Source organism: Miscanthus floridulus, chromosome 14 (assembly GCF_019320115.1).
Source record: "Miscanthus floridulus cultivar M001 chromosome 14, ASM1932011v1, whole genome shotgun sequence".
Lineage (NCBI taxonomy): Eukaryota > Viridiplantae > Streptophyta > Magnoliopsida > Poales > Poaceae > Miscanthus > Miscanthus floridulus.
Window position 1 is genome coordinate 4,801,986 of NC_089593.1, and position 25,081 is coordinate 4,827,066.

Below are 25,081 nucleotides of genomic sequence, written 5' to 3' on the forward strand. Positions count from 1 at the left end.
TACACTTGCGGGTAGAGCAAGGCGGCAGTGGCAGCAGCACGATGCAGAGAGGCGCTGTGCCACCTCGGCAGGACACGGGTGAAGGCGGAGCAGGTGCATGTGGGGGGGTCGCGACCCTATGCATGCAGTACCAAGGCGGCCAGCGAAGCAGCGCGATGATGTGACGACAGCGACAGCGCGCAGCGCGCGATGGGACTACGGCAACAACAGCGAGGCAGTGAGGTGGGGTAGCTGCACGCTAGGGCTATCGGCCACAGCGCCAGCGCGAGCGTGGCTAGACGCACGCGCGGGGTCGACGCGCCGACGTCATCTCAGGGGCACGGTGACCGCACCTACACGAGGAAACCAACCAAGGACGTGCCATGCACGCTTTTTAAAGCGTCTAAATCAACTAATTGGTTGGCCAAACACCCAACCCATCTTCACCATACATTAGAGGGTACATAAGTCTACTAAAACAATCTGTAACACTACCCTACTTCTTAACCAGATTGTCGTACAAAAATTACCAAACATCGCAAGGTCTAGCTCACCAAAAGTTCATGAAATCTTCTAAATGTTGAATGACTTTCTATTTCTAGTTGTATTTCCAAACCCTTAGAAATATAAGCTAGCAACATTATTTATCAACACTAAGTATTTCATTGTCATCTACAAAGTTTGTACTTTCAACTTTATTTAAGTGTTGCATATATGTTCTATATTATTTTTGTCCGATAAAAATTGGTGTTAAACCCTACGTGATATAATATAACTATCAAATCAACTTTCGTTTCTCATTTCTGCCGATCGTTTTGAGTTACGGGAATCGATTTACACACTTTATTACAAGCATTAACACATAGCATGATGCTCATGACATATTTTAGTAAATGATTTACAGTGTAACACCGAAGGTGTTACAGTGGACACCGGCCCATGGGGTCCACATGTCATCGACACAACCACCCATGGGGTCCACATGTCATCAACACAGCAGCCAGAGCCTGAATTCGTCACCAGCACACTGGACCCTTTGTCCCTGATCGTGGTTGACGGATGCGAGAGACCAATGGGAGGAACCAGCAGAGAAATATGCATCATGTTCGCTTGATCGTTTCTGTGGCTTATAAGTCGGCTGATGCTGTTTTATTGTGAGAGAAAAATATTATATCATGACTAATAAGCATGGCTGATACGATCAAGCGAACAGGGTGATGGGTGTGGATGACATTCGGATCCCACATGTTAGTGTCCACATCAATACCCCACGTAAGCTACCAACATGTGGACCTACAGTGATAAGTTAATGGGGGTGCTAGTGTAATTAACTCTATTTTATATATAGAGATGAACTTTTGGATTCGGAACAAAATCGCTGAAAGTGTGTTACCCAAATGGGAAATGCACTGTTGGACTTAAATCCTCGTTTTGTCCACACGTCTGAGTGAACCGCACACTATCATCAACCGCTTGCACTTTCGTGATAACCTGCGTAAATAGGGTTAACTTCAGTGTGATGGTATAAACTCTACAAATCTTATATGTTCGTTTAATCTCACCTTAATAGTTAAGGTGAGACTAAATTCCAACAATTTTATGCCAATATACACAACACGAGTCATCATGAGCCAAATCCAAACTAGACCGATGTTATAGCTAAAAAATTAAAAGTAGAGCCTGGTGGTTGGTATGAGCTGAGCCCAAATGAAGTATACGTGAAAAGGCCTGCTTGTTCTCTGAAAATCTAGGTGACATTGACAGGATAAATGTGTTTACCTGACAACGACGCAAAAAAAAATTTGGTACAAAATCAATCGACCGCCAGATAATCAGAGAGAAAAAAAAACCCAATCTCAGTTTTTTTCCCCATAGACGACTGCAGGTGTGTTTAGACGCATGTGTATGTCGTGCATGACTGCAGCGGTGGTGGCAGCTGGGAAGAAGCTGCAAATGAAATTACCGCAGAAAAGAATGGGTTGAGCGCTGGTCCGGCCTCGCAACTTCACTTGAATTTCAGGTCCGTCCAAGTCCAAGTGTCCAACACCGCAAGGCTGCACCTGCACGTCCTGTGTCTGTGTGTCTCCACGTGCAAGACAATGCTCAAGCTATCGCCGTCGTTGACTGCTGCCACCACCCCTTGGGCCCTGGATCCTGGTGCTTGTACACTGTGCACGAGTCAAAAGCACGGAGCCACTCGATCGTTTTCACTTTTCTCGGTGACAAACACCAGACGCCAAGAAGCAGCCTTTTTTCCACCAACTTTTCGTCAACTTTCCAGTTTCAACAAAAGTGTAGACGTCCGATCCGACGACAAAAAGTGCACGACATAAATCACCATGGTCCATGGGACGTGCGCTTTTGAATGACGTACTCCCTCCATCGTTTTAGTAGTAATTATTGAAAACAAAGCTTATTAGGAATTTAGGATTATTTGAGAAAACCTTCGATGGATCGAAGTATGCTTTTGCTTTTTTTTTTTATTAACTAGCAAACGGACATGTGAGTTGCAACAGAATATACATCTTATTGTGTTGTCACCTGAACACGATTTGTGACTCGAACATTTATATAATGCATGGTTGCATCATTTGTTTTAATACGTATTAAGTTGGACTCTATACCGTCACTTGGCATGTCTTTGGAATTAGCTTCAAATCGCTAGACTCGAGTTGTTTTAACTCGTATGGGCACACATCATGATTTTGAGTCACATACAAGACATGGATGATGTGAGGATAGTTTTGGAAGTAAAAACAAAACATAAGATGAAAAAAAAACTGTTGTTTAGTTTTAACTGGCAAACGTGCCGTCAACTATGTTGACATCTTATATGATCTTGTTCAAATAAGCATGATCAACTATGCTGGCAGCCACACCATGGACATCATGATATGACCTCTACCACAAAGTAGGCCATGGGCATCATATATAATAATTTTGTTTGCCCTAGAAATTAGGGGAGGGGGCGTGTGCCCCTGTTCCTCCGCCCATGCTTACATTTACGTAGAGTGAGTTTTGGATCTATATATAACATACTTTTTAAATATGTTATATGTATTTTCTTACAGGTTGTGCCATGTCTCGTCTTTGGAAGCCTTCCAAGAAATAATCCAAATCGTAAGGAGATTGCTATATTTCTTGGTTACGACGGACCCTATCGTATGCTATAGATTTGGCCAATAGTAAGGAGATTGCCATTTGTTTTATTACGACGGACCCTATCGTCAATAATCAATAACCCTAAAAAGATGTATATGACCTCCGAGGTAAATATAACAAGTCGATATTACCTATATTGTTGATATTCCTTCGTCTCATGCCTGCTTCCCCTCACAACAGAAATTTACATTTCTAGCTCCGCCACTTGTTAGAGGTATATTTATTTTAACTAGTTGTTGATGACCAAAGCTGCACTTTTCTTTTTTTACTTTTTCTAAAAGGAATTACTAAGATTTCTGGTAACACCTCAAAATTTATTAACAATGGCGAGTTCTCTCGGTTGAGGTTGAAGGGTGGAAATTGAACAGCTAGTTCTACAAAGCACAGGGCTTTAGTAGGCATAATAGGACAGGTGGACAGACTGGTGGTGGGTGAAGCAATGAGGCGGGGTGATTGTGCATGCCTAGAAGAGGAGGCGTGAGGTGTCACGGAAGGTTGAAGACGATTTGAACATGATGCGAAAATACACGCATGCTTGGTAAATAGCATCTTTTTTTCTCTCAAAAGAACGGTGAAAGAAGTTTACTTTGTAGTAGTAAATATTATTAGAAGGAGAGAAATGATCGAGTTTAGTTTAGGAGGGAAACCGGGTTTAAAAAACGTACACCTATATGAGTAAAAAACCACACACACAACTTGGTTCATGAATCACACAGCTAGGACGTGTACATCGACCATCTGTACACAACTTCCTACCCTATAACTAGGAGGTACGTAGCTGTACCCCTAAACATCTTCGGTAATATCATTTCCCCTAAAATGGAGATGAGAGCATAATGGACTCGTGGACGAGAGGCAGGTCGTGGTTTAAGCAAGGAGACGGGGGCGAGCACATCTAGAAGAGGCGTGAGATGGCACATAAGGTTGAGGGCAATTTCAACATGGTTTGATCTAGATCGGATAGCCGCCAAGCGTCACCAGAAAAAGATGCAAAAATACACGCGTGCTTGACAAATAGCATTTTTTTCAAAAGAACATAAAACTTTTTTACTTTCCATAAATACTATTAGAAGATGAGAAACGTGTTTTGTTTATGAGGGAAATCGGATCTAAAAAATCGTATATCTATGAGAAAAAAAAACCATGCAAAACTTGGATTCATAAACCGCACAACTAAAAGGAATACACCGACCATCTCTAGATAACTTCGACCCACCGACCCTTTAACCAGGAAGGTACATAGTCACGTCTCTAAACAACTTCGGTACAAATAGCATTTCTTCTTTAAAATTACATCCTATATTTCAGGTGCCTAAATTTTAAGATGATTAATTTCAGACAACACTCATGTACAATAATCAACTGGTATATAAGTAAATTGTTACATTTGTGATTTGTATTTGTCTTTTGTATCATTAAATTTTTGTCCTTGTCTGATTATATAAACAATTATAAATTGTTAATTGTCCTTGTGCCATCACAGATCAGATTTTATTGGGTTTGTAGTTTTATCTAACATTTTTTAAAATTTTTGGAACAAAAAATTACAGATTATGCCTACATAAATTACAACGAATTAAAACTATAATTTTAATATAAAATATATGCAACAACTGTCGTGTGAAAGGAAGCTAAAATTTAAGCACCTATATTTTAGCAAGTCACCTTATGATTGTGGAGGAGAGACGATCAATTTGTTTCTACAACGAGAAGTGGTTCGGCGATATGCAAACCAATAGCAAACTCCAAACAACAGTCAAATATTTTTCAAGGGAGCACGCCGTAATTGTATGGACGACAACGCAAACATGGCACGATCGTCGAGAGGTGCTGTACATACATACATACAGTTTAGTAGACACGTGCCTTCATTCATGCAGTGCAGCACCTGCGATGCCCATGGCCTAACCGAGCTCAGCTAGCTAGGTGTGCCGGCACACGACGGCGCCGCCGGCCTCCAGGCGGAGACGGAGTAGAGAGGCTTGCGGTGCCAGCAGAAGAAGAAGGCCTCGCCGCGGGCGTCGTGCGCCACCTGGTACGCGTAGTCCTCGCCGCCCCACCCGCAGCTCTGCAGCAGCTTCCTCGCCTCCATCATGCCGGCGTAGCTGAGCTTGACGCGCTCCATCCCGGCGGCCTCCATCCGGCGCGCCCGCTGCGCCAGCCGCTCGTGCCGCTCCTTCCGCTCCGCGCCCTCCCGCGCCACCACGCCGCGGATCTCCTCCCCGAGCACCAGCCGCTCGGCGCGCGCCCGCTCCCCCGCGCACCGGTGCGCCTGCGCCGCCGACGCGCGCTCCAGGCAGTCGAACAGCGACGCGTAGTAGTTGAGCGCCTCCTCGAACCGCTCCAGGAACGTCGCCGCGTTGTGGTTCGCCTCCGGCTCCGCCACCACCATGATCTTCGGCGACAGCGCCCGCACCGCGCGCAGGAAGCTGCCCTGCTTTGCCTTTTCCCTCTGCTGCTGCTGAGCCGGCGACAGTGACGACGACTGCGGCGACATGGAGAGCACCGCCGATGAGTCCGGGCTCAGCTGCAGCCGCGTGTTGATCTCCCGCTCCAGCAGCTCGCCGAAGCTGCTTGGGCTGGACCGCGCGATGATCTGCACAGGGGTCAGGTAGCTGCTGCCCGGGACATGCCTGCTCCTGCCACCGGCGTCATCGACCGCCAGGAGGCGGTGCAGCTGCCCGACCACGCTGACGGCCAGCGCCTCGCCGGACCGCACGCGGAGGACGTGCCGGAGCGCGTCGATGTCCAGCTCCTCCAGCCTCGCCTCCACGCCGCTGAACTGGAACGGGATGTCGAACGCCTCCGCCTCCTTGGCGAGCACGGCGGCCATGTTGGCCAAGAACTCCCTGCCGTCGTGCACGGCCGTGACGCGGAGGTGCGGTGGCCCCCCACGGCGGCCGCGGAAGGCGTGGAACAGCGCGATCCACTGCACCGGGTTGGCGGCGGGGCCGGAGAGGTCGACGACGTGCACGAACCTCTCGCCCTCCATCGCCTCCAGGATGGCGTGGTTGGTGGTCAGGTACGCCAGCTTCATGAACGGCAGCGCGTCGAAGAGGTGCCGCCGCGCGGCGGGCACCAGGTGCGCCTCCGCGGAGTTGCTCCCCGTGGACAGCAGCGCCCGTGACAGGCCGGGGACAAGGTTCAGCAGCTTTCGCGCCAGCGCGTCGGCGAAGACGGCGGCGAGCCGCTGCAGCGTGTGCGGCGCGTCCAGGGACGCCAGCTGCGTGATCTGCTCCAGGTAGAAGTTGGCGCGGTCGAAGGCGCCCGCCGCCACCTCCGCTGCGCACTGGTACAGCAGGTTGATGAGGCGCAGGCCCTGCTGGTCGTGGCTCAGCTCCTGCACCCACGACGACCCGAGCCCGCCATGCCCGTGCGGCGACGGCGTGTACAGCGACGACGCCGGCGACGACAGCGTGTCCTCCTGGAACATCTCCATGTCCAGACCGCTGAGCGATCGAAATCCTCACCAAGCTTTCAGCTTTGGACGGACGGACGGGGCTTCTGGTCAATGGATCGCTGTGCTGGATATGAAGGCGATCGAGCACGCCATTGTTGGGCTTGGATCTTGGTATAGCGACAAATGTTGCAATGCAAGCCTGCTGCAGGGTCTCCAGTTCATACGTTCCTAGGTATGCATGCGCAAGCCGACAAGGCAGAAATTGTATGCATGCGCGGCAAGGGATAAGCTATGTCGTCTGCATCTCGGTGGAATAACTAAGCTGCTTGGAGATATTCGCTTGGAACTTATCTGCAGCGTTTTGGATCAGCAGGTACCAGACAATTTTGCGATCAATTCAATCCCTCCAGGCTTTGCTGCAGGCGTACTATGCAGAATATATACAAAATTGCATAGCTAGTGTCTGATTGATACAAAAATGTTTGATAGGCAACTCTAAGCTATATGGAGATATGTATTTGTTTTCCATGAGCAGCCAGTGAGGTTCAAATGCTGTGCAGACATGGCTCCAAAATCTGCATTCATGTGCAGGATAGAGTTTCCCAGAGGACAAGAAGCAAACACTTCAGATTTGTCAGCTTTACAAAACAAATGGTATAGGTGATTGCAAGGTGGCCGTTTCTTGGAGTACTCGTTCAAATTTGACCGCATGCCTTTGTTTTCCACCTATAATGCTAATTTCTGCTTCTTATTTTACAGAAACTTTAATCAGGGGGGGGGGGGGGGGGGGGGGGGGGGCAGACCCAGTGTGTTCTTGTTTCGTTTGCAAGGAAAACTTGTCCATCCTATGCACCAGATATTGTCCAGTCTCTTGGCGTGAGCATATGCTTCGCCAATTTCAAAACCAATCTTGTTCTCTTCTGCTGGTCCATATGGATAGCCAAAAAGAACACAACAGAACCAAGGTAAAGGCAACAGCACTATTTTACATGAAAACAGCTCTCTTAAAAAGAGATCTAAAAAATTAGGAACTGATGGAGAGCAATCCAAAATTTCTATTATGAATTAAGTTATACACTTCTTCCGATTCAACTCGGTTACAATATTTTCATCTACACATCACTATGCTTCACATGAAATGGTGCTCGCTATTCTAAAGGAAAGAAAAGAGATCGTCACAGAGGAACGATCAGCTAGAGCATAGAACTGCCAGACATATCCTGCACAGCACCAGCAAACAGGAGAAAGAAATCACCATCAACAGGGAGGCCTAACTGTGTGGCCATACCATTTGACGCTGAACTAACATATGCTCTCTGCTCCCAGAGGTTGAGCCTTTCTTTGGCCTCCATGCCGATATAGAGTAGAGACGTGTGGAACTCCATCCCAACAAAAGGCTATCACTTTCTACCTGGTACTGACATCCATTCAACCCGAAGCTCAGGAGCTTCAGTTCACACTCCCTAATGGCATCGAAGCTGAGCGGAACATGGTGAAACCCTGATGCATCCATGTACATTTCCCACTGTCTCAGCCTCTCATGCCGCTCGTGCCGATTGACTCCTTCACACAGTAATATGTTCTTGATCTCTTCCCCCAAGATCATCCTTTCTACCTGCGTCCGCTCATTGGTCCATTGCGAGTTGGCAGCAGCCATTGCATTGAAGCTGTCAAAGAGGGCTGCATAATAGTTAAGTGCCTCAGCAAACCGGTCGGAGAACAACAAGGCATTGTGGTTTGCATCTTGCTCCATCACCAGCATGATGTTTGGTTTGAGCGTATGGATGGCATTGAGGAAGCTTGCCAACAAAAGAGGGGACGGTGTTCGTGGATAGTTCAGTATGGAGGCTGGGCTGTACACTGAGCTAGCCATCTGCTTAAGCTGCGCAGCATTTGCCATTTTCTGGAGCTGATCAATAGCAGTACAGCTGGCATTGTCATCAACCACGAGCAGGCGATGCATCTGTAGAGAACAGCTGATCGCAATCGCCTCACCATATTTTATCCCTAGGACATCACGGAGGTTACTGAAGTCCAAGGTCTCAAGCCTGCCATTTACATCATTAAACTGGAATGGGATTTTGAGCATATCAGCTTCCTTAGATAGCAATGCCTTCATGTTGGCCAGAAAGTCATTGTCATCATGGACAACTGTAAGGCGTACTTCAGGTGGCCCCCCTGGGCGCCCATGGAAGCCATGAAGGATCTTGAGCCACTGACGTGGGTGGGAGGCTGAGCAGGACAAGTCGATAATGCGGACAACCTGAAATACAATTGTCATCAGAAGCTCATAGGTATGTATGTAGTCTTGATAAAAACTATTTTATCATAAAGTACTACTCGCTAGCCACAAATAAAATTTGAATCGTGGGTGGCGGTGACATGTAACTTTATAGAAAATCTATAAAGTTATTCGAACATGTTATATAACTATACACCATGGTTTGGATACATAGATAGAGTCAAGAAAGATGCCAGTATAATGGTAATTCAAATATCTTTAATAAATCATTGGGACATAGCACGGCATCTGGTACTCTAAAAGGACTAAAATGAAATCTCAGGCCAAATTAATTGTACTGTAGTGGTCTTTCTGTAGATATTGAAACTTCAATTTCTTCATATATTAGCATATGAAAGTTTCAAGAGTTTATGGAAACTGCATCAAAGTGAGTTTTGACTATGATGTACTGGAGAAAAAGATATATCTTTTGATAAAGTGTTGATATTAGATCAGCTTTATGAGAAAGCAAGCAAGAAACAGTTTTGACACTGAAGCAGGACACTAGCAATTTGGCTTTCATGAGAAAGGAAAAAGTTAGAGATGAAAGTTCAGGGAAAAAACATACATGTTTTTACTTAAATTTTAGCACAAAATAGAGCAATACAAGCTAAGATAGAGAAAAGACTGTATAGCAAGGATATTTGCATTGGCAAGAATATCCAAAGTACATGACCTTTTCAACCTCCATTGCTTCAAGGATGGCCCGGTTGATAGTAGCAAAGCCAGTGTTGAGGTAGGGACTGAAGCTAGCAAAGTTATAACGAGCAGACTGAATGCTCGACTGCTCAAAGTAGTCAGATGGATGAATGAGGGAACCAGTAAGGCCCTCACAAGACAAGAGAAGACGGCGAGCTAGGCTGTCAGCCATAATCTGGGACAGACGCTGCAGCGGCCCATCAACTATGGAGGAGAGCCTTTTTATCTCACTAAGACTATCATTAGTCTTTCCGATGGATCCCTCGCTTACATGTGTTGCACACTGATACAGAGCCGGGACAAGCCGCACCTGATCCTGCACAGAAAGCATATAAACCATTCTCTGATATCTTGAGGCTCGCTCGGTATACTCACGCACGTAGTAACTAGTGTTCCGGTGTTAGCTGGAGTAACTTCTCTAGTTGAGAGGCTGCTACATTTATAGAACTGCATTTTACACCATGGATGGACAGATAAGAACAAGATAACTAGCTTTAACTTTACACACCAGGACAATGCGACGCTTGGAATGATTCATGGTAAACACAAAGTCTCACAGGTTGAGTGGTCCGCATTGAACCGAATACTATGGGAATGTTCAGTGTGTTCCCTTTGGAGTTGTCCCCTTGGATTATTCATATTCATATTTACTAGGTAGGAAGTGACAAACGTTGGGGTCAATGTCATTATGCAATGCATTGGAACTTGAAGAACAATTGGCAGGGAATACGCTGACCTGACCAGCGTTGGGGTTTTGGCCAAGGTACCGTTTAGTTCCACTTCATTTTGCAAAAATTTTCAAGATTCCCTATCACATCGAATCTTTAGACGCATGATGAAGCATTAAATATAAATAAAAAATAAAACTAATTACATAGTTTAGACGAAATTCACGATACGAATCTTTTAAGCCTAATTAGACTATGATTGGACACTAATTGTCAAATAATAACGAAAATGCTACCGTACCATTTCGCTAAAAAATTTGCAAACTAAACAGGGCCCAAGTGGCTGGCATAATTAAAACAAGCAACCAATGTATGCGAGTATGTACATAACCAAGTAAAGCGTGGAGGTCTTTGGTTTGGCACTTTGGCTAATTTGATATATACAAACACAATCGCAGGCCCATTTGATATAAAAAAAATCAAAATTTGACATTGTACTCAACTGAATACATGGATAGGAATCATGGATAGGAATGAACGAGAATTTGACAGATCGCAAAGTCGCTAGACTGATAAGTTGCTGCATTTTCACATCATTTTGCCCTGCGGCTCAAAAACAAGAAGGCCTCTACGACTACGAGGGAAGAGAGCTTATTTACCACGACAAGCCGCGACCTTGAAGCTCCGACGAGGCAGGGGATGGACAGGTGCCCAGGTCACGGTCAGGGACGCGGCCACTGGTGCGCGCGGTGGTGGACCGGCGCAGGTGATGGCCGCGCGAGGGGAAACTGGATCAGAGGCCAGCCGCCGGCGCTCGGCCACGTGATCGACCCTCGTATGGACTGGAAGCATTGGCTGGGAGGTGGAGACTGCGCCTTCCTGTCAGACCTGGTACACTGTTGAGCTGAAGAAGGCGTAAACCAAAGAAGTTGCTAAGGAAGCCAGAAGACGTATTCTAGCAGTTATGTAATAGACGGAGTATGACATGTGGGCCACAGGCCAAGGGGTGTGTTTTTAAGCGTGCGTTGTATCGCTGTAAGACTCATTGCATTTCTGAAATCTAAAACTCGCTGAAAGAGGAAGGTTCCTCTTCCCGTTTCCTCGTCTTTCGGTGCTTCCTGGACTCCTCACGTCGGCGGCGCTTGCCGGTGGCAACGGGGCGTGACAGTTGGTATCAGAGACGGTGTATCCTCGGCGTGGGGGGCAACGGGCGACCGCAGCTCTTCTTCGCGCTAGTTATCCGGCGACGGCTGCCTCGCAGCGGCGCCGACACTCCTACCATCCGGTAACCTACTACCTTCAACCCACCTCACCGCAGTTGCTCAGTCCATCTTGGTACGAAACACGACCGGGTGCCTTGATCTGCAGTTTGTAATTCCGGTGGGCAGGGGATCTCCGTTAACACCCTCGAGGTGTTCGACGGAAGGAACCAGAGGTCCCTCCTTTGGGTTGAACTGGGTCGGCTCCGGCAGTGGCTCTACTCCACCTGAGCTCTGCAATTTCCACCTCCAACCATCCACAACACACCAAATTCCCATCCACCACTCCACCAAATTCTACGCCATCTTTCCTCGGCTAGGGTTCGGCATCGATTTGGGGTCGGCAGCGGATACGAGTTCCTTTGGCACTCATTCGAGGATTGCGAGGGTTGCGGGACAAGTTCCCGTGTAAAATTCCGTAGTATTCTTACTCGATTGGGTTGCGGTGGCATTGGCGGGGACGCACTCACACACTCGGGTTGCGGGACAGGTTCTCGCGTAAAATTCCTTGGTGGTGCCGTGCGTCTAGGCGTAGTCTGCAGTTTTGGTGTGGTAGATTGTTGGGGAGGCAGACGCCAAACCTGTTACTACACCAGTCAGTCCACTGTATCTCAACTTCATCACGACGGCTCCTCCTAAGCCTTCGGTTCAGACCAAGTTCATCCTAGACGCCATGTCGACCAACACAGATGACGAAAAGAGTCGCTAGGAGCAAGTCATGGAAAATTTCGACCTCGTGTTCGAACAAATGAATGATATCAGTCTGATCCAACAGCAGTTTAAGCAAAGTGTGGATGAAACAAAGGCAGAACAGAAACTCATATCCAAGCAGGTATAGGCCAATGGACAAGCAATGGCTTCTCTAACACTACGTTAGATGGAGAATGAGGCTGCAATGCATCAATCAGAGAATGTTTCTCTAAACTCTGCGGAAGAGGCACATTTTGACAACATATTTGCTAACAAAGACTATGTAGTGAAGACTGAGCCATCCAACAGACAGCAGCATCACCACAAGGATTCCACACCTCACCATGCACTTCCCAAGATGCAATTTCCAACTTTTGATGGCAACCATCCCAAGATATGGCTGGACAACTGTGATAACTACTTCAAAATCTACAAGACCGAAGAGGAGATGAAGGTCACATATGCTACAATGCACTTACAGGACAATACCGCCAAATGGTGGCAAGCCTACAAACAGGGTCGCACTTGGCCCTCCTGGACTGCATTTTGTTCAGTCGTTCTGTCCAAGTTTGGTATAGATGATTTTTGTACAGCCATCGCTGATCTGCTAGCTCTCAAGCAAAGTGGTACCATGGAAGAGTACACTTTGGCGTTTCAAGCACTGCAGTATAACATTACCATGCACAACAGCCATTATGATGAGGTTTTCTTTGCTTCAGCTTATGTAGCTGGTCTCAAGGATGACATTAGAGCAGCTGTAGAGCCCCATGTCCCACTCACAGTTGACAGGGCAGCTCTAATTGTCAAGATCCAGCAGCGAACATAAGAGAGAACCAAGGCCAAATACAATAGGAACACTGCTGCTTCCAAGCAACAGTTTCAGAAGCAGGACACTCCTAGTCCTCAGACAAATAATGCCAATCTGCAAAGAATTAGGCAGTTGAGAGATTACAGGCGTGCTAACAATCTGTGTTTCGCTTGTGGTGATAAGTATGAGCCTAGCCACCAAGAGAATTGTCCCAAACGTCACAAGGCTCAAGTTCATGCATTGGTTATCAATGATCTAGACACAAACAAAGAGGAAATTACAGAAGATATGCTGAATCAGCTAGCTATTGAAGATACTCTTGCACAAGATTTCTGTCACTTATCTCTGAATGCACTCTCCAGTATGGATACTGACAATTCTATGAAGCTCAAAGCCCTGGTGCAAGATAAAGTGATGCTTACCTTATTGGATTCAGGCAGTTCACATAGTTTCATCAGTTCCAACTTTGTGAAATTGGCCAGGTTAGCTACTGTAACAATCCCAACAAGGACAGTCAGATTGGCTAGTGGAGACATGTTGACTACTACAGCCAAAGTAAAGAACTTACAGTGGTATATTCAGGGGCATACTCTATGCAGTGATATGATAGTCTTGGACATGACTACTTATGATGCCATCTTGGGCTATGACTGGCTTAAGCAACAAGGCCCTATGGAAGTGGATTGGTCCAAGAAAACACTACAGTTCCACATCCACAACAAACCAGTTAAGCTCCAGGGCATTATCTCCCATCCTTTGCAAGCCAAACCCATTTCTACCAGTAAGTTATACAAAGACACCAAAGGCAATAACAGTTGGGCTTTTGTTATTGTCAAACCCACCCATGCCACCTTATCTCCACCCAACCTTCCACCAGCCGAACCACCTCCAACTATATAACACATTCTTGATCAACATAGCCAAGTTTTCCATGATCCCCAGACACTACCACCATCTAGGAGCTATGATCATTCCATTCCACTCATCCCTAGAGCTATACCTATCAATGCCAGACCTTACCACTATTCTCCTCAACACAAAACTGAAATAGAGGAGCAGGTCTAGAAACTGTTACAGGCTGGGTTAATCACCCACAGCCATAGCCCTTTTGCTTCCCCTATCCTCCTAGTCAAAAAAGATGGGTCTTGGCGATTTTGTGTGGACTACAGAAAGTTGAATGACATGATTGTCAAGAACAGATTTCCAATGCTAGTTATTGAAGAGATTCTTGATGAGTTGTCTGGAGCAGAAATATTCACTAAGTTGGACATGAGGTCAGGGTATCACTAGGTGAGAATGTTGCCTTAAGATGAGTACAAGACTGCCTTCAAAACACATCAGGGCCATTACCAGTTCAAGGTAATGCCATTTGGGCTCACTAATGCACCAGCTACTTTCCAGTGCATCATGAACCAAGTCCTTCAACCTTTTCTGAGGAAATTTGTCCTAGTGTTCTTAGATGATATTCTCATATATAGCAAATCATTACAAGAACACCAGACACATTTACAGCTGGTACTCCAGACACTGTTGGCCAATCAGCTTTATTTGAAGCAGCCCAAATGTTCCTTTGCTCAAAGCCAGTTGGAATACTTGGGGCACATTATATCAGCTGATGGGGTAGCCACTGATCCCTAGAAGATAGCAGCTATGGTTCACTAGCCCACACCAACAACTTTTACAGAACTGAGAGCCTTTCTGGGGTTAACAGGATATTATAGAAAGTTTGTGAAGAGTTATGGCATCATTGCAAAACCACTGACCAATCTATTAAGGAACAAGCAGTTCCAGTGGAATCCAAAAGCACAGACAGCATTTGATGAGCTAAAGATTGCTATGTCCCATACCCCAGTTCTCACCCTACCGAATTTCCAGGAACCATTCACTATGGAAATAGATGCTTGTGCAGATGGTATTGGGGCAGTCTTGATGCAAAAGGGACAACCAATTGCTTTTCTTAGCAAAGCCTTGGGTGAAAAGCACAAATATCTCTCTATTTATGAGAAAGAGTTCTTGGCATTGATTATTTGGCACACCTTACAGGCTGTTTCTATGGTTAAGCCTGATTGGTTGCAGGAAGTACTTCATTCTTATGCAACTGATCCAAGGGCCTAGAAGCTGCTGACCCAACTGGCTATCCAAAGCCCTGATATGGCAGGTTACAGCTTGGACAAGGGTGTCATCAGGTACAAGAACAAGCTCTGGATTGCCCAAAACTCAGCCTTACAGATAAAGATTATAGCAGCTTTCCATTCCAGCGCTATTGGGGGTCACTCAGGTACTAAAGCAACACACTAGAGACTCAAGACTTACTTTGCCTGGAAGGGAATGAAGATGGTTGTGGAAGATTTTGTTAAGCAGTGCTCTGTCTGTCAGCAAGCCAAGCATCCTAATCACTCCCCACCTGGACTACTACAGCCTCTACCAATTCCTGAAGGGGTGTGGATGCACATATCTATGGATTTCATAGAAGGCCTACCTAAATCCAATGGCTACAGTGTGATCATGGTAGTCGTGGATAGACTTACCAAATTTGCTCATTTTGTGGCAGTTAAACATCCATACACAGCTTCTGCCATAGCTCAGCTTTTCATGGACAACATTGTCAAGCTTCATGGTCTTCTAAACTCCATTGTATCTGATTGAGACACAATATTTGTTAGTGCCTTTTGGAAGGAGCTCTTCAAGCTTTATAGAGTCAACCTACAGCTTAGCACTGCTTACCATCCATAGAGTGAAGGACAGACTAAGAGAGTCAATCAGTGTCTTAAACTGTACCTGCGGTGTGCTGTCCAAGACTCACCCGAAACCTGGCACTCTTGGCTATCTTTGGCACAGCTGTGGTATAATTCTACTTACCATACTTCTCTTGGATGTTCTCCATTCAAGGCTCTATATGGCTATGATCCAAAGGTTGGAGTTGCTCCTATTATACAACAGACAACACCAGTCACTATAGCTGAACTGGTAGAGAACAGGGAACTCCATTTGAAGGCCCTCAAGGAGAATTTGGCACGGGCATAGAACAGGATCAAGGTGATGGCCGACAAACATTGTACTGACATTGAGTTCCAAGTGGGTGACCAAGTTCTCTTGAAGCTGCAACCGTATACACAGAGTTCCGTGGCAAATTGACCATTCCCTAAACTGTCCTACAAGTATTTCGGGCCCTATCTTGTTACTGAACGCATTGGGCGGGTGGCCTATTGCCTGAAGCTTCCAGACGACAGTACTTGAGCGCCGATTGGTCAAGCGTGGTAATGCCGCTATTCCACAGGTGCTCATTCAGTGGACAGGTCTGCCACCGACTTCAACAACCTGGGAAGACTACAATGTCATTCGTCAACGCTTTCTGCATGCACCTGCTTGGGGTCAAGCATCATCTTCGGCGGGAGGAGATGTCAGACCTGGTACAACGTTCAGCTGAAGAAGGCGTAAACCAAAGAAGTCGCTAAGGAAGCCAGAAGACGTATTCTAACAGTTATGTAATAGACGGAGTATGGCATGTGGGCCATAGGCCAAGGGGTGTGTTTTTAAGCATGCGTTGTATCGCTGTAAGACTCATTGCATTTCTAAAATCTAAAACTCGGTGAAAGAGGAAGGTTCCTCTTCCCGTTTTCTTGTCTCTCGGTGCTTCCTGGACTCCTCACGTCGGCGGCGCTTGCCGGTGGCAACGGGGCGTGACAATTCCGCCCTTCCAGCATGCCGCTGGCCATGGAAGCGCAGGGGGAACTGGACTGGAGGCGGAGTAGAGTTGGATGAGGGGCCTCTCTCTGCTGGGCTGAAACGGATTTAGTTTTGGGCTGCAGCCTGTGAGTGAACAAGGTTGTTTGTAGAGGCTGTAGGCCGGAGACCAGTGGTCTTGGTGGGCTGTTAGCAACGGCCTAGTATTGCCGTATTGGTGGCGCATAAATCAAATTCACTGAAGACTCTACAGTAAATATATGGATTTTAATTTTTTCTAGATGGTAAATAAGACGTGTAAGCCAGTAGATGCTAAATACGATTCGACATATAACACCGATTTTTTTTAATTTTTTCTAGAAAAAAGATATTAACGTTTGGTTAAAGATGTCTGGAACATGAGTGACCTAACTAGTATGGTAAATTTAATTAAGGACCCAAATAGTCTGGAGAGAGACCTAGGTGAGACTATCAAGCAGTTTGAGAACCGTTGTTCCGGTTCTTAATTATGTATCTGAGTTAACTAGGAATAATTAGATGTGGACAGATTACATGTATTTTGTCGAATCGATCGATGCTTTTAATATCAAGATACATCCCTCTTGGTTTTTTTGTATCCATATATCCACTCAAGCAAGACACTTGGTTATCCTCCATGGACTATGGAGATAAGACTAGGTTAGGATTGCCTTCTTTTTTTAGCTTTTGTGTAAGAAATATCCATACAGATGAGAGATGACCATGCGTCTTGCCTGACGAACTTCCAAGATTTTTTTTGGGGGGGAGGGGGAAATTATGAACTTTGAAGATATGATTCTAATGGTAGAGATGGTAACAGAGAATTCTTCCCATCGGGAGATGGCTTGCTATCCACATATTCCCATGAAGAGGGAAAATCATTAGCTATCCCCGCCAAAGCTCGTAAGGGAGATTTTGCTGGCACTTTTGAACTTTTGGCTCAAAAGATGGCTTTCTGCCTTTTGACTCTTAACTTTTGGTTGTTGACTTTTTGCTATTGACTTTAATAATATTTTTAAGCTTACCAGCACACCAAAAGCAAAAAAAAAAAAAGGTTTATCTTAGCATTATTTTCAGTAGTTCATTTACTCAGAAACCAACCTTCACTACTAGAGAACAGACTTTAGAACGATGTCCCAATTTGGCATTAGCCTCGATATTTTTTGCCCCCGAGACTAAAGGTCCCTGCCCAACGGTCATCCGCGGGGCAACCGGGACTAAAGGTTTACCTTTAGTCCCGGTTGGTAATACCAGCCGAGACTAAAACTTTTAGTCCCGGTTTGGCTGATGCCCCGGGAATAAAGATTAATCTTTAGTCCCGATTTAGCCCCCTAACCGGGACTAATTATCCTGGCCTATAATTCAACTCATTTCTTCCTCCCCGAGTCCGAGCCATTCCATTCAAACTCACTGCATCTGTTCTTCAGCTTGCTGTTGTTCTTGCTCTCTCCCCCTCTATTGGTGTTGCTCTTCGATTTTGGAGGTAACAAACTTAATCCTCTTAAGTTTTATCGGTAGCTTATCTCATTTTGCGATGTAGATGCATGTGTAACTATATATGTTGGACTTTATTATGATTTCATATGTCATTTTTAGCTCAAAATCATATAATGATTTGCATATATGTTTGGATAAACAAAAGTTAAATTAGTTCATCAAAATTTTCCATGAAATGAAATATTTAGAAATCATGCCTTTTATTTTTTAGAAATAAATTTTCCATGAAATGAAAAACTTAGAAAATAGTTAAAAAAAAATTGTAGAAAATCCATACTAGTTGAACTTGCGGACCGTGTTCAGCTCGGCGAGCATGTTCTCTGCCGAGCGGTAACAGACGTCAAGGAGGAACTTTGATTCTACGAGGGAGAGCGGCAACGGTCGTGGAAGACCGTGTTCCCTTTCTCGTAGAATCGGAGCTTTTCCTTGGCCAAGTACAGTGCCGTCCGGTGGAGAAATGCTCGCCGAGATGATCACGTAAGCAAGGTCAACTATTACGGATGGTTATTTATTGAAACATGTTTTTGAGCTATAATTTGATGGATATTTGATAACTTCAGACCAACAAATGTCATCTACAAATGTTACTATCCTCGGCAACCTAAACGCCCATGAGCTCGCCGATATCGAGTAGGTCACTTAGAATTATTTTTTCCATGAAATGAACTACTTAGAAATCATGCCTTTTATTTTTTAGAATTAAATTTTCCATGAAATGAAAAACTTAGTAAATAGTTAGAAAATTATAGAAAATCCGTACTAGTTGAATTTGCGGACCGTGTTCAGCTCGGCCAACATATTCTCTGCCGAGCGGTAACGGACGTCAAGGAGGAGCTTTGATTCTACGAGGGAGAGCGGCAACGGTCGTGTAAGACCGTGTTCCCTTTCTCGTAGAATCGGAGCTCTTCCTTGGCCAAGTACGGTGCCGTCCGGTGGAGAAATGCTGGCCGAGATGATCACATAAGCAAGGTCAACTAGTACGGATGGTTATTTATTGAAACATGTGAAATCCGTACTAGTTTTGTTTAAATATATCATTTTAGAAAATATAAAATTTACACTAGTTTGCAAAAATAAGTATAGAAAGTAGATGACAACTGGTACCGGATCCTCGGCCTCTCGTTCGGTTGCGAAACGACTGAGGCCAGAACTCCCTCTCATTATCTACGGCAAGTGTAAGCAGAAGATTGTGATGGAGTACTGAGTCAAGAGACAGGGACCCAACAAGGGTCGTGTTTTCTACAAGTGCCCGGATCGCGATGTGAGTTTCTTACGTATTTTATAATTATGGCTAATTGACCTGCTTTTCTTGAATATTTTTGACTAAATATTTTTTGGCTTTAATTTCAGTGGGAGGGCAATGGATGCGATGGTTGGTACTGGGAGGAAGATTATGCTACATACATGTAGAATTTGGATGCGCTTGAGGTAGCGGCTGCTGATGATGAGGCAGTGAGCCAGCAGGAGAAGCTTATTGATATTCAACAGAAGAATGATTTGTCTGTTTTAGTTGCGTACGATCATGAAATAATTATGTTACTGAAGTGCATTGTAGTTTTAGTTTGTTTAGTGATAGTTGGGATTGCTTACGTTGTAGCCAGGCTTAGTTAATTAATCAACCATGTGTGTGTCATCTATGTTGTATAATAAAATACTTAATTATGTTCAAGGTTTTCATAATTTGTCGTGTAATACAGATTATGTCACGCCATTGGATGTACAATGCCGATCGCCGCTCCTAAGACTTTATTGAGGGCGTGTACTATTTCTTAGGTGTGGCCGAGGCAAATAAGCGAGATGGTTTCATATGCTGTCCATGTGCCATATGTAAGAATTTAAAGGAATATTTAAGCTCAATGAGTCTTCATTCACATTTGCTTAAGTCAGGTTTCATGTCAAACTATATATGTTGGACTAAGCATGGAGAAAGCGGGGTCATGATGGAAGAAGGTGAAGGAGAAGATTTAGACATTGATGACATTATTGCTCAATATGCTGCCTTTGATGATACTACAATGGGGAGAGATGAAGAAGAGGTAGCGGCATAAGATGATCTCGGTGATGCTCTTGGCGATGCCATTCGTGATGCACAACAAGAATGCGAAAGTGAAAAAGAGAAAGTTAAGTTCGAGCGCATGCTTGAGGATCATAGGAAGTTGCTATACCCGACGGCCGAAGAGGGGCAAAAAAAACTGGGTACAACACTTGAATTGCTACAGTGGAAGGCAAAGAATGGTATATCCGACAAGGCATTTAAGAATTTATTGAACCTCATAAAGAAGATGCTTCCGAAGCCAAATGAATTGCCCACCACTACGTACAAAGCAAAAAAGGTTGTCTGCCCTTTGGGATTAAAAATCTAGAAGATACATACATGTCCTAATGACTGCATCCTCTACCATGGCAATGAATACGAGAATTTGGATGAATGCCCGGTATGTAAAGCAGCGTGGTATAAGATCAGGTGCGATGATCCTAGTGACATCAAGGATGAACAACGTCCTAGAAAGAAAATCCCTACCAAGATTATGTGGTATGCTCCTATAATACCACGCTTAAAACGTATGTTCAGAAATAAAGACCATGCAAAGTTATTGCGGTGGCATAAAGAAGACCGTAAGGTAGATAATATGCTGAGACGCCTAGCTGATGGGTCCCAGTGGAGAGCGATAGACAGGGAATTTCTAGAGTTTGCAAATGAGGCTAAAAACTTAAGGTTCGCCTTAAGTACAGATGGTATGAATCCTTTTGGGGAGCAGAGCACTAGTCATAGCACTTGGCCAGTTACTCTATGTATCTACAAACTTCCTCCATGGTTATGCATGAAGCGGAAGTTCATTATGATGTCGATCCTCATCCAAGGTCCGAGGCAACCTAGCAACGACATTGATGTCTATCTGAAGCCTTTAGTTGAAGAACTTCTAGTTTTATGGAACAAACCAGGTGTACATGTCTAGGATGAGTACAAACAAGAACACTTTGACCTACGAGCAATGTTGTTCGTAACAATCAATGATTGGCCTGCTTTAAGTAATCTTTCAGGTCAGACAAACAAAGGATATAATGCATGCACACATTGTTTTGATGACCTTGACAGTATATATTTGAAAAGATGTCGAAAGGTCATGTACCTTGGCCATCGTCGATTCCTTCCTTTGAATCACCAAGTAAGAAAGAAAGGTAAGCATTTTAAAGGTAAGCCAGACCATCGGAAGAAGCCTCATAACCGAACCGGAGAAGATGTACTCGCAATGGTCAAGGATATGAAAGTAGTATTTGGAAAGGGACAAGGCAGCGAATCTGTTCCCAAAGATGCTAAGGGACACGCACCCATGTGGAAGAAGAAGTCCATCTTTTGGGAGCTACCCTATTGGCAAGTCCTAGAGGTCCACAACACAATCGATGTGATGCACCTGACAAAGAATCGTTGTGTGAACCTGTTAGGATTCATGGGTGTGTACAGAAAGCCAAAGGATTCACTTGAAGCACGCCAGGACTTGCAGGGCATGAAAGAACGAGACAACCTTCATCCAGAGAAGACAGATGATGGACATCATTACTTAAGTCCTGCTAGCTACACGCTTAGCAAAGAAGAGAGGGACAGCATGTTCGAATGTCTAAGCAGCATCACGGTCCCATCGGGATTCTCCTCTAATATAAAGGGTATAATAAATGTGCCAGAAAAGAAATTCCTAAACTTAAAGTCCCATGACTGCCACGTGCTTATGACGCAATTGCTTCTAGTTGCTTTAAGAGGAATTCTACCTCCACATGTACGTCTAGCCACCATGAAGCTATGTGCATTCCTCAATGCAATTTCTCAGAAGGCAATTAATCCAGTGGAACTAGCTACTCTACAAAATGATGTGGTTCAATGTCTTATCAGCTTTAAGTTGGTGTTCCCTCCATCCTTCTTTAATATCATGACACACCTCCTAGTTCATTTGGTGAAGGAGATTAGTATTCTTGGACCTGTGTTCTTACATAACATGTTCCCCTTCGAGAGGTTTATGGGAGTCTTGAAGAAATATGTGAAAGTCCATTCTAAACTTGAAGGAAGCATCGCCCAGGGCTATGGAACAGAGGAGGTCATTGAGTTTTGTGTTGACTTTATTCCTGACCTTGCCCCGATTGGCGTTCCCGAATCACGACACGAGGGGAGACTCAGTGGTAAAGGAACTTTAGGGAAGAAAACATATATTGGCATGGAAGACGATTATTTCAATAAAGCACACTACACAGTTCTTCAGAACTCATCATTGGTGCATCCGTACATCGAGATACATAAGGAGTTCTTACGATCCAAGTTTCCAGGGAAGACTGAAGCTTGGATTAGGCGTCAGCACATGGAAAGTTTTAGTTGTTAGTTGTGAAAAGAATGTCAAGGCGATGACAATATTGATGAGCAACTGTATTTGATGGCTAGGCAACCATCATGGCATATCCTCACGTACCAAGGGTATGAGATAAATAGGAATACATTTTACACAGTTGCTCAAGATAAAAGGAGCACCAATCAAAATAGTGGTGTTCGCATAGATGGCATAGATCCAAATGGAAATATACAAACATATTATGGCCGCATAGAAGATATATGGGAACTAGACTACACACCTAATTTTAAAGTTTCTTTGTTCCGGTGCCAATGGGTGAAGCTGACCAGAGGAGGGGTAACAGTCGACAAAGAGTATGGAATGACAACAGTGGACCTCAACAATATTGGGTACAAAGACGAACCATTCGTCCTTGCTGCCGATGTGAGTCAGATGTTCTATGTGAAAGACATGTCTACAAAATCAAAGAGAGGAAAAAACGAAGACATCAACTCAATGGTCAATGAGCCAAAGCGCCACATAGTTCTTTCTGGAAAAATAAATATAGTGGGAATTGAAGACAAGTTAAACATGTCAGAAGATTATGAAAGAAATGTCCGAATTCCTCCCTTCATAGTGAAGAAAGATCCAAGCATCATGTTAAATGATGAAGACACTCCTTGGTTACGACAAGATCATAACCAAGGGTCATATGTCAAGAAAAAATTCACTGTGGTGCCCGCATGATACCAAGTTTGTTCAGCTCATCAAGATATACAATCCTTATATAGGCCATTTTTTCATTTGAGAAAGTTTGAACAAAATTTAGTTTAAATTTTACAAGTGTGTGACATAGTTTTAGAAAGTCTATATGAGAATCAAGAATTTGTGACTAGTGTAACAATTGTAGATCTTGCTGAGATGATCAAACTTGGTATTCAGAGATTTTTCATCTGAGGTCATTTAGTGTCTCATTTGAGCAAGTTTGACCAAGTCAAATTTGGTCAAATAAAAAAATAACACTTTGACTCTAGTATTCTGAACTCTAAATGACTTCAAATTGAAAAGTTTTGAGTACCAAGTTTGTTAAAATCATCAATATCTACAATTGTTGTTTTGGTCAACTTTCCATTTGAGATAGTTTGGATGGTTCAAATTTATGATTTTTAAATTTCGACGCCTACAAACTAGTTTTTGGAACCCTAGATTGTCTCCAATTGAAAAGTTTTGAATACCAAGTTTGTTTAGATCATCAAGATATACAATCCTTATATAGGCCATTTTTTCATTTGAGAAAGTTTGAACAAAATGTAGTTCAAATTTCACAAGTGTGTGACATAGTTTTAGAAAGTCTATATGAGAATCAAGAATTTGTGACTAGTGTTTGATAAAACTTTCTCAAATGAGAAAATGAGCTATGTAACAATTGTAGATCTTGCTGAGATGATCAAACTTGGTATTCAGAGATTTTTCATCTGAGGTCATTTAGTGTCTCATTTAAGCAGCTCATCAAGATCTACAATACTTAATGAAAAAACAACACTTTGGCGGGCTGCAAAAATTTCAGGCCTTCAGTCCCGGCCCAGGCCAGGAACCGGGACTAAAGGGTGGGTGGAATTGCCAGCCCAAAAATACCTTTAGTCCCGGCTGGTAACACCAACCGAGACTAAAGATCCTTTAGTCCCGGTTGGTAAGCTGAGCCGAGACTAAAGGGTTAGACCTTTAGTCCCGGTTCGGCTTACCAGCCGGGACTAAAGGATATTTAGTCCCGGTTGGTGTTACCAGCCGGGACTAAAGGGTATCAGCCTATATATATCGACCGGTTCATCTTCTACTTTTCGATCTACAACGTCCTCGTCGTCTCTGCCGCGCCCGTGCCACCGTCGTCGATCGTCTACCCCCGCCCGGCCTCGATCTCGTCGTCTCTGCCGCGCCCGCACCACCGTCGTCGTCGAGCCCCACCCGGTGGCCGTCGAGTCTCCGCCGTACGTCGTCCTCGCGCGGCTCTGCTCGGCCCCATGGCCGGCCAGCACACCTAGCCGCCATGCATGGCCGGCTAGCCTATTTTAGATAGTTTTTAGATACTTTTTAGATCGTTTTTTAGATAGTTTTTTTAGGTAGTGTTTGATATATATGTTAGATTTAAATGTATTAAAATTTAATTAGTAGTTTATTATTCTTAGTTTTTAGATAGTTTTCGATATATGTTAATTAGATTTAAATATATTAAAATTTAATTAGTACTTTATTTAGATAGTTTATTTAGATAGTTTTTATTATAGTTTTTGATATATTTAGTAATTATTATTCTATCTCTCTCTCTATGTGTTAGATTTAATTTTGATTTAGTAATTCTATCTATGTATATATGTTAGGTTTAATTAGATTTAGTAATTAATTCTATCTAGAGATTCTATATGTATACATATATATGCACTTAATTATTTTTATGTGTATATATACATGTACTTAATTATTTCCATGTGTTATTATATTTAATTAGATTTAGTAATTCTATATGTGTTATCACATGTACTTATGTTATGTGCCATAGTAATTCTATCTATGTGTTATCTTGAAGATACAAATGGCTGCTCTGGATGATAACTTGAATGATGACGTA

The 25,081-nt window shown here is 44.2% G+C and overlaps 2 protein-coding genes across 2 annotated transcripts; both read right to left on the reverse strand.

Moving 5' to 3' along the window:
- Positions 1-5,059: 5,059 nt before the first annotated feature.
- On the reverse strand, positions 5,060-6,595 carry LOC136502923 (scarecrow-like protein 3). Its single transcript, XM_066498172.1, has one exon. The coding sequence runs from the start codon at positions 6,578-6,580 to the stop codon at positions 5,060-5,062; it is 1,521 nt and encodes a 506-aa protein (XP_066354269.1). The 5' UTR covers positions 6,581-6,595.
- A 1,098-nt stretch (positions 6,596-7,693) lies between these two features.
- LOC136506177 (scarecrow-like protein 3) lies at positions 7,694-10,270 on the reverse strand. Its single transcript, XM_066501297.1, has 2 exons — positions 9,499-10,270; positions 7,694-8,804 (listed from the first exon to the last, which is right to left on the reverse strand). The coding sequence occupies exons 1-2, from the start codon at positions 9,859-9,861 to the stop codon at positions 7,812-7,814; spliced, it is 1,356 nt and encodes a 451-aa protein (XP_066357394.1). The 5' UTR covers positions 9,862-10,270; the 3' UTR covers positions 7,694-7,811.
- Between the last annotated feature and the right edge of the window lie 14,811 nt (positions 10,271-25,081).

Excerpts from the sequence above, each read along its gene's own strand:
- LOC136502923 (XM_066498172.1), bottom strand. The coding sequence starts at position 6,580 with ATGGAGATGTTCCAGGAGGACACGCTGTCGTCGCCGGCGTCGTCGCTG.
- LOC136506177 (XM_066501297.1), bottom strand. The coding sequence starts at position 9,861 with ATGGTTTATATGCTTTCTGTGCAGGATCAGGTGCGGCTTGTCCCGGCT. Across the intron at positions 8,805-9,498 it reads AAGCAATGGAGGTTGAAAAG|GTTGTCCGCATTATCGACTT; the intron begins GTCATGTACTTT and ends ATTGTATTTCAG.